Genomic DNA, 18,240 nt, shown 5'->3' with positions numbered 1-18,240 from the left:
GCGCGATCTTTAAAACTGGGGACTGGGACGAGATTGAAACTTGCCGCGCTTTGAATGAAAATCACATCACAACATGTCTCTGGCTCGCGGACTGTTATTTCCTATCACATTTGGCGGAATTTTGGTGTTGTTTGGCTTCGGATTTTACCACAGATACAAGCTGATCGTCAATCCAGTCGAAAGGGAGCAAAGGAGGAAAGACAATATTCAACAGGCCCTGGAATTCCGTCGAAAAGTGAAAGAAAAACTCGACGAAGAAAAGAAGTGATTTGGTTCGTGCGAGGATCTGGTATCGTCAAATATTTTTGTAAGCTTTGTATTTTATAAGGGAAGATTTGTTGTATTGAGGTGCACAACAAGTTTTATTGTTTATTACTGTTGTGTGCATGTGAGATTTTTGGAGATCGACCAGAGCTGCACTCCAGATATTGACACGACTTTATTTCAATTTTTGAATGACAGTGAATGAACATTTGACTGACAATTTCTGAGGATATTATGGGCCGATCTGCATGTAAGCTTATAGATGACGGGTGAAGTGAAAGGTACACGATCCAAAAAATATTTGTCGCGTAACAAACGTTCCAAAGCTGAGAAATCGACTGAAAGTGATCACTGTTCAGATGAAGCTGCCAGTGGAACATATACAGCCGTCCGATCAAGACAGTCAGCTCATTCAAATGAAAAGTCTAATGATTTAGAAAATTTGATTGTAGAGAGTACTGAAGATGCTTCTAGTGTTAGTGCTAACTTTTTAAAAGGTAAACCTGCTGCTGGGACATCAAGAGATCACAAAATTGATGCATTTGATTTTTGTGATGACGACGATGAGGCTTTTAATGATGATGATGATGGGTCAAGATGTAGTAACAAGTCAAGCAGTAATAAGCGTAAAAGAATTGACTCTGAAGAACTTGAACCATCAGGCTTTACGAATGTTGTTTCCAAGTTTAAAAGGTCACGCAAGGCTTTAAACAACTTGAAGCAACCTTCAGTGTGCTTGGAGAAATGCAAAGATGTGAGTGCTGAATTTAGATGTGAAAGCAAAAGGACAAATAAATCTGCTGAAAGGAACAAGAAAGGAGTTTGTACCATACCTTTGTCAACTACAGAGGGGTCTTTAGATCAATTACACAAAGCAGATGTTATCAAAGATGAGATATCATCAATCAGTACCATAACACGAGTTGGTGATCAGAAACAAAATCTGAATTCAGGAAATCAGGATAAAGCGAGCAGTACATGCAAGGGGAATATTGTAGGTGATAGTAAGCTTAAAGATGACAAAGGAGACTCTTCACAGAACCAAGTTTGTCCGGTATGCAGTTTTAAGTTTTCATCTACAGACCAGATGGATGTTATTAATAAACATATTAACAGTTGCCTTGACGGAGGCTCTGGAAGCAGTAACAGAGAAAATGTTTCATCAGATGCAGCTTGTGAGGGTATTGGAGAAGACTTGTTTTTCTGTCAACTTTGCCAAAAAAACTTATCAAGGATGAATTCACAGCGACGCCAACAGCATATAAATCGATGTTGTGATCAGGCTGGTAAAGCAGAAGAAATGCCGCCATTAAATACAGCTCCAGCTCAGCTGCAATGTCCCATTTGTGGTAAAGGATTCAAATCTTCAAAGGTCAGTAGTAAATGTACAATGTAGTTTTGGTAAGATTTTATGTCCATGAAAGATTTCTAGTACATGTACCTTATGTTTTATCATGTAGTGGAGGTTGTAGTGGCCTAAATAGAGGTTAGTGCACACAACTCCAGATTGGGCAGTACAGGTTTGAGCCTTGGCAAGGAGTTGTTATATTGTGTTTTTGGGCAAGTGAATTTACTCACACAGTACCTTTCTTCACCTAGGGGTCTACAATGGGTACCAGGAAATTAAATAGCGAGGGTACTTGTAGCCAAGTAAGTGCATTGTGCCAAAGTATATAGACAACAAATACAAGAGGAACTTGTGATGTTATTTTTTGGTACTACTCTTTACCATCTTCCATTGGTATGTTCTTTTTTTTTCTAGTCTGAAGATGGTATAGAGTAGTATTTGTTGTCTTTAGACCTAGGCAAAGTGCACTTACTCGCATTGACCAATATCCTATATTTACTGAATTTATCAGTGGTAAATGGGTACATGTAGCCTTGAGATGGACTAGCATCCCATCCAGGGGGGCAGTAGAAACAATTTAAGTTGTTTCATGGAAATAAAACTTGAGATAAGCCTTATCATCATGCCAAATCAATATGTAGAGAATGAGACTCACAAAAAGTAAACATATACATGTAACTGAGATTTCTTTTTTCACCTTTCACTTATTTATGTTTTATCTTCACAGTCTCGCCAAACACATCTCAAGAAATGTGCACAGGAATATAATGTAGGAACCAATCAGCTTTTAGAGATTGTTCAGCGTGAAAGACAGCAGGAAGATTCTTCTTCTTTAGCTACTGGAACTGAAATAAATACAATATCATCAACTAATACACATCCTGCTCAAAACTCTAGTAGAGTTAAAAGAAAGAGAAAAGGTGTCAAACATGAACGGTAAGAATTAACAGTATTTCTTCCTCCCTCCCTCTGTACCTTCCTGCTGCTTGACTTCCTTCCCTCTCTCCCTCCCAGTCTTCAGACTGAAAGAGTTAAGTAGGAGATATTTTTTTTTATCTTAGTGACCTTGATGAAGAGACTCAACTTGCTCTGGCATTATCAGCCTCCATGGCCCCACCCCCACCACCTGCTTCAAACGCTGGGAAAGGTGTGAAGGGGAAAGGAAAGAAAAATAAAGGGTAAGATATGTTTTACTGTGGTACTGTATTACATGTGCACAGAAACCCATAAGGGTTGAAACGTGTAACGCGCATGCACAGCGTTTGAATATTCATTTTGCTTAGTACCATATTTGGAAACAGAAAGAATTTGTACGCGAATGCTTTATACACGTAATGACACATGCAACATAATTTTGGTTTTGCGGTAAGTTGCTTGAATTTCGACCTAAACGCCATCAATTTCTTACAGAAACTAAAGAAATACATTAAGTGTATCGAAGCGAGGTTCTCCAGACTAGTTCAAGAAGATGAAACAGGAGAATTTAACCAAATTCAACTTTATTTAACCAAGCTTGTTCAAAAACAACATTACGCCATCGAGCGTGAGCTGGCGCGCACTGTGAATTTACTATAGTAATTTTGATTGGTTAAATGTTTCTCGTGATTTTCCAAATATGGCACTTAGTGTAAACAAATGTGCAAATGTTTTGTGCAACGCGAATCATAAGGAGTTACACGTTTCAACCCTTATGGGTTTCTGATGTGCAATGTAGTGACATCACCTACTAGTATTTGCCAACCCACACTGAGGTACATGTACATTGCAAAAATTATGTAAAAAATAATTAGTTACTTTAGTTTAATAGCCTAGAGCTATTGTCCTGTGAAAGCAATGCAACCTCGCCTCTGTATTAAAGTGAGGCTTAAGGCCAAGCATGTAACTGTGGACAACTTGCTTTCTATTTTTAGATTTTAAGTTATACATAGTAACATAAAGGTAAATAGTATATAATCAAACAGCCCAAAGTCTACCCACAAGAGAGAGGATTTAGTTTTGAAATTTTCTTCAAAATGAAATTACCAGGTTGTTCAAAGAGACAATAATGTTATTCAAACCATTAGAAAAATTTTGTTTTTGATTGTTTACAGGGGTTTCAATAGGCCGGCCCGCGTTCGCCGCCTCTTTCCTCATCGCCCCTCTTTCTAGACCTTCTACTACTCTTTGTTCCTGTTTTGTCACACTTTTCCTTTTTTTCGCTTTCTGCGGCCTTTTTTCCTGTTCGTCTGTCTCCGGTACTCGGTCACCCACTCGCAGGGACTTCCCTCCTTCTCACTCCGCAGTCCAAATTTTCCTTTTTTTTCTGTGTGCCGTCCTTCTTTGGTCCTTGTTCCTCGCTTCGTTCTGGGCGTCCGTCGCGGGCGCCGCGCGGGCGCCTTCTCCGCTCTGTTTCCCGCTACTCCGCTGGTCTCGTCCGGGGCTGCCGTCATTCTGCTCCCGGGCGCTTCTCCGTCGGGCGGGGCCGGCCTCCTTGTCCTCTTTTGCTGCTCCTCTCGGGGGCGCTTTCGCTTGCGCCTGCGTGTTCATTTGGGCGGGGGTCTGTCTCGGTAGTCTGGTCTTTCTTGGGGGGTGGCGACTTCGCCCTTCGCTCCTTGGCCTCTCTCAGCAGGCTCCGCGTCTTCTCTTCTTGACGGTGTCGGGGCTGCCCCTCGGGTGACATCCTTCACTTGTGTGCGTGCATTCCACTCTTCCTCTGTCTCTTCTGTGTTATGCAGTCTGGTGTCTGGTGGTGGGCCGTTGAGGTGGGGGCGCTGGGTCCTGGTTTGGCCGGCGCACCGGTGGACCAGTGCTGGCTGCTTTGCAAGCAGTGCAGATTTTCATCGGTCCGATCGTGCCGGGGCACGGTGTATGCCTTGTGGGGTCTCGTCTTGAGTTGGATTCCCACTTTTGTGCCGTTCTGTGTCGCCGCCATGGCGCGGGGGCCACTGTCATTCTTCACGGCAGGCTGTTGTCTTCGGCCCTCTCTACTGTCGGTCCTCCGAACATCGATTTCGGGCCTTCTCTCCCGTTTTGTCATCCTTCCCTTCTCGGGATGGGGGGGCGCGAGAAGAGTTTGGCTTTTGCATGGCTACTGTTGCTAGCAAAATATACGTCCCCAAAAATGGCTTCTAGGCGGATGCTTTCGTTCTCACATTTTTTTCCTGGCTCCATTGCTGGGTGTGCCTTTCTTTCCAGTGCACGCTTGGCCTGAAGGGGCGCCTCAGCAATCAACGCATTCGCGGATGGAGCACACAGTTGGGCACTATGCATATTTCTATTATGTCCAAGTGGGAATGCAGTGGTGGGGGTCGGTCCAACAGTGGTTAGAGAGCCTAGAAGGCTGGCCAGAGACTGCAACTGGGGTTCTGTCGACTGTATTTCAGTGTGCTGCAGTTCGTGGGATTTCTGCTAGGAGAGCCTGAGAATATTGCTGAGGCGAGTAGTTCAGTTGGGGAGATCGCTTCAGTTGGGTTGCTGCTTTGCGTGTGTCAGTGGTGGGAAGTGACTCAGTGGCTGGTCAGAGAATGATCGTATAGTTTGCGTTCTGGTTATAGTCTAGCAGCGACATCTTCCTCTTGTCCTGATGCGTTCTTTTTTATCCTGCTGCAGTATTTATCTTTTTGGTACGAGCAGTTTTAGTGCTTTTACGTGAGTCAGTGGTTGGGTGTGACTGATCGTGTGAAAAAAAGATGAATTCATTTTATTTGTAAAATTTTTCCTGTTTCTTTGATGTATTCTGACAGCTTGCATCTCGTGCTTCACATTGCTGTATAATGTATATTGAAAATTCATTCGTTTCTTGGTGTCTTTTTAACTTCACTGAAAAACAAAAATATTGTCACTTTACTTTTATTATTGTGGATGCGATGCAGGAATGGCATTTCCGGGCCTCTAGATAAATTTGGGGGCATGCCCCCAGCCCCCTAGGGGGAGGGGCCTACGGCCCCTCCATGTCACAGCCGCCTACTATAAAAGGGTCTGCCGCCTACTCAAAACTTATTGAAACCCCTGTGTTTAATAATTATTTCACAACCTTCCAAGTTAAGACCATTATTTTAAGTCTCCATTGCAACAAATATTTTGGAGCTGGCAACCAAATTGGAACCAAAGTCGCCAGCCTGGTGACTAAAATTGAGAAGAATGATTGAAAGCATTTGCTTAATTTAGCAACTTAAATTTTTCACTAGCGACCAAACTTGAGCAGTTGGTGGCCAAATGGCCACTAAGGAAAAAATAAACTTGGAGGGTTGTTTCAGCTGTACAATTGCTGGATAGTAATTTATCCATTGTGTAAAGCTATATGTATCTTCTCTTTGAACAACTGAACCCAGAATGTAAAATGTGACATACTCTGGCTTGGGACATGCATAATATTGCTGGAAATTTAATTTTGAAGAATCCCAGATGACTGTACAATTTTAGTGTTTCTTAAACAGCCAAGCCACTTTTTAACAAATATTTATACTGGTGAATGAAAAAATTGTCTATTTGCCGAAACTATGTGTGTTTTGTGTTGTTTGGTGGTGTTTTCATGCTTTATTTTCTGTGGATTATTTTTTTCAGTGGAGGTGAACTGCCAGCCCTGTTACTTAGAGATGACGAGACTGCTCAAAGAGCCGTGGCACTGAGAGCTGCTCAGGTCCTTTGCACACAAGTATGTTTTTAAATTTATTTTCATCTGCATCTGCAGTGTGGTCCTTTAATATTTTACTTTTTCATTATTTTCACATACTTGTAGCTCATAATCATCATCATCATCATCATCATCATCATTATTTCATTTGCCACATCAGAAGATTTTTAATAAACAATTATTTATTATCCTGTGAAATCCCCTGAAATATCACCTGATACTTAGCCGACAAGGCCTTAGGGCGAGTTGCCTGAAATCAGATGATATTTTGCAAGATTGAGCAGGATAATTGTTTTTAATTGTCAGCAAGATGCATTTTACAGCTAGAACAACTGTGGCTATGCAGTGCTTTGCCAGACTTTGGATTGTTCCTAGCAAACTACATGTAGATTTATCACAGGATATCTGTTATATCTGTTAGACATGTGTTATGTTTTTCTGGCCTATATGGACATGGTGCAAATTTGTTGAATAACACTAGTGGTTATGGCCTTTTGGGCTAGGTCATACAGGATAAAAGTTAATGAGAATTCAAACACATTTTCTCTTCTTTGACTGATTTCTTGTTTTGCGGTTACCTCTAAAGGAAGGCAGTGATGAGGATGATGAAATATCATGTACCCCTGCTCTTGCTCCAAGCCGATTAGCTCAGAACATTCAAGACTATCAGACTGTTGATCCCATTATAAAAGAAGTGGAAAGTGAACAGTTTCCAGTTGACATAGACTCCAAGGTCCACAATGCAACTAAATCAGTTCATAAAATAGATGAAGATAACCTCATGGATGTAGACAGTGGAAATGAGAGTGACAAGGCGAAAGAAGAGTCAAAGGAATCTATGGAATGTTGTGCTGTTGTTGATCCGTTGCTGAGCAGATCATTTCTGAATTCCTTGTATGAGGTTGAAGTTGAAGAAAGTCAACCAGTGGAAATCAAAGTAGGTCTTCAAATTTCCTCTTACAAAACAGATTATGAATGATAATAGCCTGAATTTCAATTGTCTTCTCTGGTTGCTACAGGGTAAAGCTACCAGAGAAGATGGCTCAGCTCAAACTCAGGCTAGAGTTACGATGCTGTCAAGCAAACAGGCATAAAGATAACAAAAAAATACATTTTTGTCTTTCTTTTACAAATTAAGAAGAAAATGTACAAAAGAGGAATTGGTAAGGAAAGAATAAAGAGAAACTATAAAAAAATTTACAAAAATAGTGAAGCACGCTAGGTCTAAAAATAGATTGCATATTTTTGGACCTCCCACAAGACTCAGACAACATTAGCATGTTTTAAGAGAAAAAGGGGAATGTGGGCGAAGTTTTCAAGAAATGTGTTTTAGCCTCATTTTGATCTGAGCCTTGTCTGAGTCTTGATGTCACTCGCATGCTTTGCTTTTAAGGATTAAACATTTCAATTATTTACATAATATGGCTTAAGACACACGCAGTTGTGCCCTGTTATCACCCTTCCCCTGATGACAATCTATTTAAGAAAGTAAGTGAGTCAGATAGCAGCCCTTGTGAGGTCTCACATGAATGGCTTGCTTCCCTTTGACAGAACAATAGAACAAACAACAGGAACAATGACCCAAGCCCCAAAAACAATAGTAACTGCTTCACTAGAGGACCACTAAAATACGACCTCACCAGAGCTGCTAAACAACTGAAATAAGAACTTCTTGCAGTCTGTAGTTTTGTTGCCTTGTGATGCAATTTTGTAAGACAAAAGTTCATAATATTCTCTCGTGTCTTGACAGGCACTTCGTCCCAGTCACCTGTGGTCATTAGCAGCCGCAAAGGACCAGTCTTCTTCATCATTTTATGTCCCAGGCCTCCTGCCTCCTGCTTCACCAAAACGATCCCCAAAACTTCCTAAACAGCTTACTGCTTCAGAGTCATCAGTCAAGGAGAGTAATGTGCAAAGTGAGTCGCATGAACAAGTTGTCAATAATACCGTAACCAAGGAGGTCTCAACTCGTACAACCTCTGAAACAACAGAGGAGTCTGTTGCACAGTTGCAAATGAGTACAAGTGTAAATGATGAATGTCCAGAGATAACACCAACACAAGCTGCTAATGTGCAAATGCTGTTGGAACTTGCTGGTGAAGATGATGTCTCTAACATGTCAATGGATTCCCAGCAAATGATAGCAGCTAGTGGCTTCTGGGTTGATGAACAAGAGGAAGGAGAACACAAGGTGAATTGTTACACACAGACATGCACATGCTACTGTAAAAGATTGAAGAACATAATCAGTTGATCAGTGTAGGATTTTGTGGCCCATGACATGACTACTCAGTAGCAAAATATAAGGATTTGTATGGCATGCCCTCCCTAGGAGACCAAAATTGGCAAATAAACAGCAAGTGTGAACTGCATTTCAGCTAGTCTACCCATATTTTTGTGCTCTTGGTCTTCTAGGGATAAAGAAGATACAAATAGGTCATTTCCGAGTTACCTTTTGCCTCTGTTTCAATACAAGTCTAGATGTGAAACCATTGATATGAAAATGAGTTTCACCTACAGGTCCGTTTTAATGCAAATCAAACTCATTTTCATTTGAATGGTTTTGCACGTAGACTTGCTTTGAAACAGAGGCAAAGAGTAACTCGGAAATGGCCTATTCTTATGCTTTTGCCACTGAGTGAGACATACTGTAAGCCTGGGTATCCTGTGATAACAAAAAAAAATTACATGTATCAAAAGTTTCTAATGTCTTGGACCCCTAACAAACTCTTGTGATAAACAAACTAAACGCTGGGGGATTAACTTGCAATAAATAAAATCCTATCCAGGAGGAATTGTACTTATTATTAAATTTGCGTTTTCTTCTTTGGCTAGGAAAGTGATACTTTACCCAGTGGAGTTTCCAAACTGCTTCAGGATCTATCATCAATGATAAACAACTCATATCTTAGCGATGTTGTCATTTCTCTGAAAGATGGCCAGCAAATAGCAGCACACAGCTTCATTTTGTCACTCAGGTCGGAAGTTCTTGCACAGGTACATGAAAAAGCAGTCTGTTTCTGCATCATACATATTTGTTGTTTTCAACCCATATACACAATTATCTTATAGTTTTAAGGACCTCCCTGAAAACCACCTATTCGTGAGCAGAGCCTCGTACTAAAATACAGTCGAAACTCTCGTAAGCGGACACCCTCGGGACGCGAAAAAAGTGTCCGTAACTGGAGCTGGCCGCTTACGAGAATGGTTCTCGTAAGCGGCCACTAGAGGTGTAGGGGATATATGGTCGCTTACGAGAGCTTGCCCAGCTAACAATAACCGGACGGACGTGGATGACGACAAAACAAGCACTGAAATGTGGTCCTGTAATTACTGTAAAATCATTGTCACGAATGGCGACGTGAAGTTGACTGATAACAACAATTTACAGAGGTTGTTAACAGAATTTTCTTTGGGGTGTCCGCTTACGGGAGCTTAAAAACAAAGAAAAAGTCTAAGTCGTAATCTCTGAAAGTGTCCGCAGCCGCTTACAGGAATGTCCACTTACGAGAGTGTAAAAATACAGAGTTTGTATGGGAGTTACAACGGGGTTTCAAACAAGGAGGCCGTAAGTAGAGCTGTCCGCTTACGAGAGTGTCCGTTAAGAGAGCTTCGACTGTATCACTATCACCGTTATTGTCATCTTTATCAAGTGCTACATGTATAATAACTCCTTTTTTGTGTGTGTATTTTATCTTGTAACACATTTGTCATTTGTTTTAGTTGTTGAAAGAACAAGTTCTTCAAAAGGAAACAGTTTCTGGTGGAGGGACAGATCAGGTTTTCCTCAAGTTTGAAGAAACTGACCAATCAGCGTTTGAAGTTGTGTTAAAGCACATTTATACTGGTGACGTGATCATCCCTGAAGATTGTGAGTTAGACGATGTAACAAACTTGGCTGAAAGGTAAAACAATCTGTGTTTAGTGCCAAAGCAAATGTTTTGTAAGGCAAGACAGTTCTTATGTCAACCTATGAAAGAGTCAGCACATCACGACTTTAACACAAGACTACCCACAAATCGAAGGAAGTGATTGCTTTGTAAGCTATTAAAACACGAGCCCCCTCCCCAAAACCGCCCGTTCTACCGGTTAGTAAAACGCCAAAATGATATGAGCCCGCCGTGGCCGAAGGAAAAGGTTTGGAAAAAATACTGGAAACGATCGATGATTCCAACTTGCATTATGATTTTTATTTCCTCGAAATGTAAGCAACATTTTGTTAAGCAGAAAGCCAATTTCTAATCATGTTTTTGCAGGGTTTATGCTATGATTTCCAGTCGATCAACATGGCGTTCCTTTTTACTCAGGTTTGTTTCTTTACTTTCAGGCTTAAACTTCCTTGTCTTCTGAATGCATGCAAGAAAATTCAGTCCCGACTGAAACAAGTGCTTGACAGCCAAGACGATGATGAGACGGATAACTGCCTTGCTACAGATGTGGAAAAACTTGAGGACAATTTGTGGAAAAGCGATAATGATGACGACTTTCGCGAAGAGTTTAGAAAGACGAAAGATAAAGAGGACGAAGATGTGGATGATTTGTTGAACGATGATGATATTGAAGAGATTATGATCTTTCAAACTCAGTCGCTCCACAGGAAAGGAAGTGAGAGTAAAGGGAGTGAGAAAGAGGAGGATTTTGAGGTGTCAAGACATCTACCGAGTCTCGATACAGGGGAAGAAAATTCAGCAAGAGACAATAAACAGGTTAGAGTTGGTGATGAACTTCCTTACAACGAAACGAGTTGTCCCACATCGGAGAAAACGGAACAGAAGTTAGGAAAACTTACTGACGAAAATGACCTGTCACGTTGTCCAATTGAGGCAAATAACGTGTCACGCAATTCTTTGGAGAAAGATAATCTGGCACGAAGCCCCGTTGATGAAGGTAGTGTGTCACGTAATCCCGTTGAAGAAAGTAACCTGTCACGAAATCCTGGTAAGAATGGTGGAAGTAGCGCAGAGGAGGAGGAAGAAAACGTCGAACTGATTATGTCGTGTGTAGAGGACAACATCGTCGAGGATGATGTAATAATTGAGAAAGAACAGCTTTCGCTAGGAGAAGAAAGTGTGAAAAAGAAACAGTTGAGAAACGAAGGAGGGGATTGCGAGGAAAATCAACTTTTATCAAGTGATGACAAAGTTACATCACGTGCTTGCGTCCAAGACGGTGGGCCAATAAGCGATTCAGACGATGTCGAGGCTCAGCCTGAAGATCACGTGCAAGAGATCAGTAAGAGACGTACACTTGGAAGAGATCTGGAACAGAGTTGTGATGTTGATGCAAATATAGCACATGTAGATGAAGCTGAGTTGCAAAATGATGCTGATTGTACTCATAGATACAATGTGTCAGCAAATTTGTTAAATGACGAAAACGAAGTAGAGTATAGAGGGTCTGTAGAGTATGGAGACGTTAAGGAAAAAGATGTATCAGGTGAAATCCAGGACAATTTGTCCGACATGGATATCAATCTTGATGTAGAAGGCCATAAAATGGTAACCGATGAAACTTTATCTCTCCCGTTGGAAGAGGGGAGATGTGATGATGAAGACGTCTTTCAAGGGTCCCCAGGGGAAGTAACCGTGCCTGACTTTGTGGAAAGCGATTATGAAATGGAAGAAATGGCACCTAATGAATCGATAACCTTGATCAGTGATAACGAGGAAGAGGTATATTTGTTTTTAAAAACCAGAAGTAAGAGTATTTTTCTACTGTCCGTCATAAAACTCGAACCACAGTTCTAACCAATGATAATTGCAAATAGCACAATCAACCAATTATAACTCAACGCAAAAGCATGCTACCGGTGCCAAGTGCGGGAAAACGTGCAGCTGGTGGCAGGCGCGGGAAAACACGCGACTCGTTTTCCTGCACTGGTTAGAGTTCAAGCCAACCTTTTGCTAAGCGAGGAAAAAGACGCCGCGTAAGCAAATCACGAATAGTTTTGGTTATACCCCTGATTGGTTTAAAGCACTGCATGTCTCACTCTCTATGTCCGGACTTTATCTAGTTTGTATTGTTAGTGTCACCGGAAATCATTTTAAACGGAACTCTTTTCAAACGAAAATAAACTTCGTCCGAACGAAGCTTTATGTCTATGTCTTTATTTTTGCCGCCTGGTCTTACCTCCTCGGATATTTTATTTTTAATCCGTGTGGCTCACATCTCCATGTTCTCTCCTTGCAGGTTCTCGATCTCGATGTTTCTCCACCCAAAACCGATATAACTATCGTCCCAGAAACCCCCCGTGTGAGAGGACGCATCTCCACGAAATCTTCATCAACGCTTTCTGTTAGTGAAGATGATGTTAGTGTGACTGGCTCTTCGCCGTCCAAATCACGCAAGCAGTTAAATGAGGAGGCAAACGAATTTCTGTCTAAACTAAAACAACGCGCAGAGCAAGGCAAAGAAAAAAGGCAAGGCAAAAAGGAATCGAAAAAGGGTGGTGGAACGAAGAAATCTCCAGTTGAAAGTTCCGCAAAGCGAACGACTCCGACAAAGAACTCTCCTCTAAAGAATGAAGCCAATGCTGGAATGTCACCATTGTCAAACAACATAAGAGCGTCTTATCGGGATTCAAATTCTCTCAGTGCCTCGCCAATGCGGATGTCCCCTAGGGATTGCAAGTCCCCCAGTGACTCGCCATCGCGGATGTCCCCTAGGGGCTGTAATTCCCCCAGTGTCATGTCAATGCAAACGTCCCCCAGAGGTCGTAAATCCCCCAATGGATCGCCAATGCAGACGACCCCAAGGGATAATAAGTCCTCCAGGGGTTTAAAGCCCCGTAGTTTCTCGCCGATAGCCCCAGATGTGGTTACCATTGGAAATTCTCCTCCTGTGTCGCCAGTTCTTCTTCAACCACATGATTCGCTCCACAATTCCCAAAGCAAAAGGAAAGGAGAGGAGAAGATGGCGGAACTCTGTGGACGAAAATCCATAGGTGAAAAAGAAGTTGATTTTGGTAAACCTAGCGATGTCGAAATCATAGAAACTTGCGCTGATAAGTCTGAAGGTGGCATGTACGGGGACTTAGCATTGTCTACCACCTCCTCCCCGCGTGATGTTATGTCGCCACCAATTCCCTCGCCAAGCTACTCGTTCTTGGAACACGTTTCATCCCCAGGCTCCCCTGTGCCTTACGCTTCACCTCCGTCACAAAAGATTGCTTTATCGCCCGATCCTGTTTCGCCCAGTCTTCCCGTTGATTGGAAGTCCCCAGCATTAGAGAGAAAACTGAGTACGTATCCACAGCCGAACTCACCCGTCTCGCCGTCAGTGTGTTCTTATAGCTCGCAGATTGCGCGGGGTCTAAGTTCGCAGGACGGGAAAAAGAACCCGGTGAAAAACTTGGAGAAAAATTTTGAAGAGAGCGTGAACGACAAAGAAAAACCAAAGAGTATAGAAGTAGTGGAGATTGATCCGAATGTACCGCTTATGGAAAGATTGAAGGCTGCGCGTGGCGGTGGACACAAAATTTTCAGTCTTAGAAAAGACGAAGATGGCAGTGATTCGAACAGTGACGATTGTGAAGCAAAAAATGAAGTTAAAGGTGATGAGAAAGCGTCTCTGATGGTTTCATCACAGCCAGAGAAAGCGAGAAACTCCCAACTCGAAGTGAATGAGATGGAAAATATTTCAATGGGTGCGGATTTTGAATTTTTTGACGATGGCGGCTTCAATTCGTTTAACATAAACGAATTAAACGATCGTGAGGGTTGCTTGGAGAGTGATAGCAATGCTATTGCCAATGAAGAATGTCATTCTAAAGAAGAAGCAAATGAGGGGAAAGTGATGCCTCAAAAGAAGGGTGCAAAAGCTGTTGCGGGCAAGAGGAAAGTTCCGCCAAGTCAACGGAGAGTTCAGGACAGTGATGAGGATGATAGGTCACAGGAGGCTCCTAAGAAGCATGGGAAAAAGACAGACACTCAGTCAAGCAAGGCAGCTGGACAGGCAGTAAGGCAGCCAGTGACACCCATGCCTAACTACAAAGAGATGGCCACCCCGGTATTGAAGGTAAGTGTTCAGAGATCATTAATATAACATAAGAGAGCTTAGGCTAAACGATGGCGACGCCAAGGACAATGCCTGTAAAAATAAACTTGTACATTACCCACGAACTCGCAGCTATCTAGATACATTCAGTGCGTCTGTCGGTGTAAAATTATCAGTATCTGAACCTGAATATGTAAAGACAGTGTTCATTTCTGAACAGAAACTCGAGAAAAGAAACCTTTGTGGTTTACGTTTACTCAAGAATGCACAGAATTTGGTCATTTCATTGATGTTTTACAGAAAACAGTTATAAAGCGTCGACTTAATGCAACTGCAAACAAGTAATGACGTTGCACTGCATCACTCTAGCTGGAGAAAATGATATGATGGAGAAATTTCCCTCAGAGAGTTTTCCCTGTTCATTGTACTGAACTTGTTGTCTCTCGTAGGGTGAGCTGCACAAGTTTGGTGTTCGCCCACTCCCAAAGAAAAAGATGATCTTGAAGCTGAAAGAAATATACGATTACACGCATCAAGGTAAAGCAACATTAATTTTTTTGTAGAGCAGTTCTTTCCATGTTTTTAGCTTTGAAATATCCCTTCACTCTTTTTGACAGTTGAACCAGTTCCCCAGGAGAGTAAAACAGAACGTGCTCCAAATAAAGGTCAGCCGCTGACTTCTAGTGCCGCGGTCCCGGAAGCTGCTGATGGAGTTGAGGGAGGTGGAACAGCAAGCAGTGATAACAGGTTGGGATGTTTGTTCTCAGTCAGAAATAACTTTTTGCAGAGCTCAGTATTCGGTTCAAAAAGAACTTCTGCAACTCTCTTAACCAATCAGAGCAAAGATGTATTCTCGATCAATCGTGACCTGGCTTACGTGACTTTTCCTGCGCTTGCCCCCAGTCACATGTTTCCCCGCGTTTTCTGCAAGTTAACGTGTTTTCTCGCGCTTAACGCCTGTAACATGTTTTCCCGCGCTTTCCGTCGGTCACGTGATATTCCCTCGGCACTCATTAAACCTGTTCTGTTCATAATTCATTTTGCTTTAGCTACAATTTCACTGAAAGTACTTATTCATGTCTAATTTTATCTCTACGTACTCGAACAGTGACGAGGAGGATACAGAATTTGGAGACTGTACTGTGATGATTGAAGACGACGTCATAACAGCTTCCCAACAGGTACAAACCAGTTTCATAACTGGCTGCAATTTAACGCGTTGTTGACATTGCATTCAGTGCTATTCGTTTGTTTTCTCCTTATAAGGTCAACGGAGGCAACCTGGAAGAGAGGCTGATATCTTACATCCGGGACAATGAAGAGCTATACAGTAAAATTCTACAGTATCAGGTGATTTTTCGTCGAAAAATTGAATATTCTTTATGTAATCGTACATGTATATATAAAAAATAAACACTTGATTCTGAAAATGTGTCAAATCAATAAGTCTGTAAGAGGTCACTTCATTCAACTTCCGTCTTTGTAAAGTCGCACTTTTAAAGACCTCTGTCTCAAAACTTTGTCTTTTCTTTTGGCAGTTGGATTTAAGAACTATTTGTTCACTGAACTTTGATACCCTCACCGAATGACCATGAGATATTTTTGCAGATAGCTTTTACATTGTAAAATATGATAAATATATATTATAGAATTCGTGTATTCTGTAGACGGTAGAGTAAAATCGTGGAATACCTTATTTGATGCCGTTTTCATAAAGTTTGGCTTCGAGACGCATTTTTCCTTGTCGTGAAAGTGTTTTCTTTTATTTTCCCCGCAGCCGCAAGAATTGGTTTTATTACAGCAACAGATCAAATCTGACGGTATCAACTGTCCTTTGGGGAAACTTGTGGACTTTCTTGATCAGCATGTAGGAAGTTTCCTCAAACTTTCTTTTAAAGATAATTTTAGTATTCAGCCAGTTACACCACCTACTTGAAAAAAAAAAAACAGATTTCGAGTTCTCCCAAATGAAGTGGAACTAATGACCGCACGTGGGTCGGACGATCTATCACTGAACTACAGGCTTGTGGAAGCTACAGCCACAGAGAAATTAAGCTTTGCACTTTGGTTCTTCCCCTCCCCTCCCCTTCTCTCCCCTCCCCTATTCAATGTTGAGCTACTAGTAACCTTATTCACACAAGATTGCAAAGTGATGCTCCAACATTGATACAGGAGCGAGGGGGTCCCAAAACAGTACAGGAATAGTGTTTACTAAGTTGAATTCGAAACTCACTGTAAACGGGTAACTACTTGTGTCTGTGGTTGTAGGTTATTATAATTAGGTTCAGATGCGTCAAATTTCCAGCTTACTGCTAGGATCAGTTTTGTCAATGAGCGAGACTGCTTGAAAGAATTGAGAAAGTTGATACATGTAATCAGTGATTTACACAAGCTATTCGGGAAAAGGACTTTAGTGTATGTATTTTTTTTCTATTAAGTTCATAGACTGCTCAAGAATGCTTCAAACATACGTAGGTAGATAACTTGCCATGAAATTTCTGTACATACACCAAAAACTCCACATATTTTTTTGTAACTAATCCTGTGACGTCACGTGTTTTTACGTTTCAGTGCGTCACTTTTACGACCGCTGGATCAAGACCGCGGGCATCGAGACAACGAAAAAGAAAAAAGAAAGGAGATGGTACCAAGCCGTCAAAATAATAAAATTGCCAAAACTGAGATAAATTAAAGGGAAAGGAAGTTCAATCATCTAGAACAACAAATTCATTTCATTTGCTGTTTGGTTAACGCTTCCATGGCGTTTGTCTGACGTCAAAGAGATTGCGGCCTCACACGCCGTACAATCGTAAAATTTTGATTGATTTTATCGACATCTTTTTGTTGCATGGTTTTCCATTTGGTTAGCCAATCAAATAACAACTAAGTCTAAGAGGCAAAGGGGGAAATGCCGACAAATTGCACTTGAGGTTGCTGCTTCTCTGATTGGCTGAAAAGGCTGGAAAACCAATCAATGAAAATGTCAAAAAATTAATTCCAAGAAATAGTGTTTCCCAAACGGTACAATAAAAAAATTAAAAACGCAACCGTTTGTTTGTTAAGGTTAAATGATCAGACATGTGTTGTTTCAGTTCGTTGTGTTATTGGATCATTCTCAAGTCGTATTTTAGTAGCCTACGGTTTCCGGCTGCTCAGTTTCAAACAGTCGGAAATGTGTCTGAGTTCGCAGGCTATATTTTTAGCAAGGCGGAGAAAATGCTAAAATCACCTGCTTTCTCAAAAAATCACTTAAGGACGCAAGAAAAAACACCAATTTTTGTAACAAATGTAGGTCTGTAGCCTAAATTTAAGTGCCAATAAATAAATTTGTAAAGAAATCTGCTGTACGTTCATGTCTCATAATTCTAAACGACGAAAATTGCCCTCATTTTGATTCCGCTAAGACAGTTTGTCATTTTGTACTGATAAAAACGCGACACACTGAAGTCAATGTTTCATTTGCATTTCTCTGCCGAAATAGATTGTTTGTTAACGTTAAATGATCGGACATCTGTCGAATTTCCAGTTAGGCCCAGAAATTGATAAAATCACCCGCTTTCACAAAATTCACTTTATGTTGCATGTTTTTGGACAAATGTAGGTGTGTAGCAGAAGTAGCAATATGTAAATTTGAAAGAAATGCGTTGTTCGTCCCTGCCTTGTGACTCGGGCTTTTCAATTTCAAACACCTAAATTGCTGTCGTGTTACTTCAAACTGTTATCTATTGATCAGTATTAATAAAAGAATTGACACAGTGAAGTCAAATTTTGCGTGTATTTGCATTTCTTTGAAAAGATTATTTGTCATAAAAATTCATTATTGCACACTTGTGCTATCTTGCCCATTAGTTTAAAGTACGCCTGTCTCTATTTCTCGACTGATTTGTTCTTTTCTTGTGATTATCTAACTACTTAAATGGATCCTCTTGAAAAGGTCGAATAGCTCACGTCGCAAATAAGTACTTGTACATTCTAAAAAGAAGGTTTATATTTTCAATTAGCGTTTTGGGGTCAATACGCT

The 18,240-nt window shown here is 41.2% G+C and overlaps 1 protein-coding gene across 1 annotated transcript; it reads left to right on the top strand.

The window, feature by feature from the left end:
• The first annotated feature begins 41 nt into the window (after positions 1–41).
• LOC144653261 (uncharacterized) lies at positions 42–17,578 on the top strand. The gene is made up of 16 exons (XM_078513213.1): positions 42–1,636; positions 2,340–2,548; positions 2,674–2,790; positions 6,155–6,245; positions 6,811–7,161; positions 7,975–8,415; positions 9,060–9,221; positions 9,948–10,129; positions 10,552–11,896; positions 12,414–14,240; positions 14,669–14,756; positions 14,837–14,966; positions 15,328–15,400; positions 15,486–15,569; positions 15,997–16,086; positions 16,791–17,578. Exons 1-16 carry the CDS (start codon positions 527–529, stop codon positions 16,881–16,883), a joined length of 6,393 nt encoding a protein of 2,130 aa, XP_078369339.1. The 5' UTR covers positions 42–526; the 3' UTR covers positions 16,884–17,578.
• Positions 17,579–18,240: the final 662 nt, after the last annotated feature.

Source organism: Oculina patagonica, chromosome 5, assembly GCF_052425735.1.
Source record: "Oculina patagonica isolate OP01 chromosome 5, crgOcupat, whole genome shotgun sequence".
In the NCBI taxonomy this organism is placed as follows: Eukaryota; Metazoa; Cnidaria; class Anthozoa; order Scleractinia; family Oculinidae; genus Oculina; species Oculina patagonica.
This window is presented reverse-complemented; position numbering and strand designations above follow the sequence as displayed.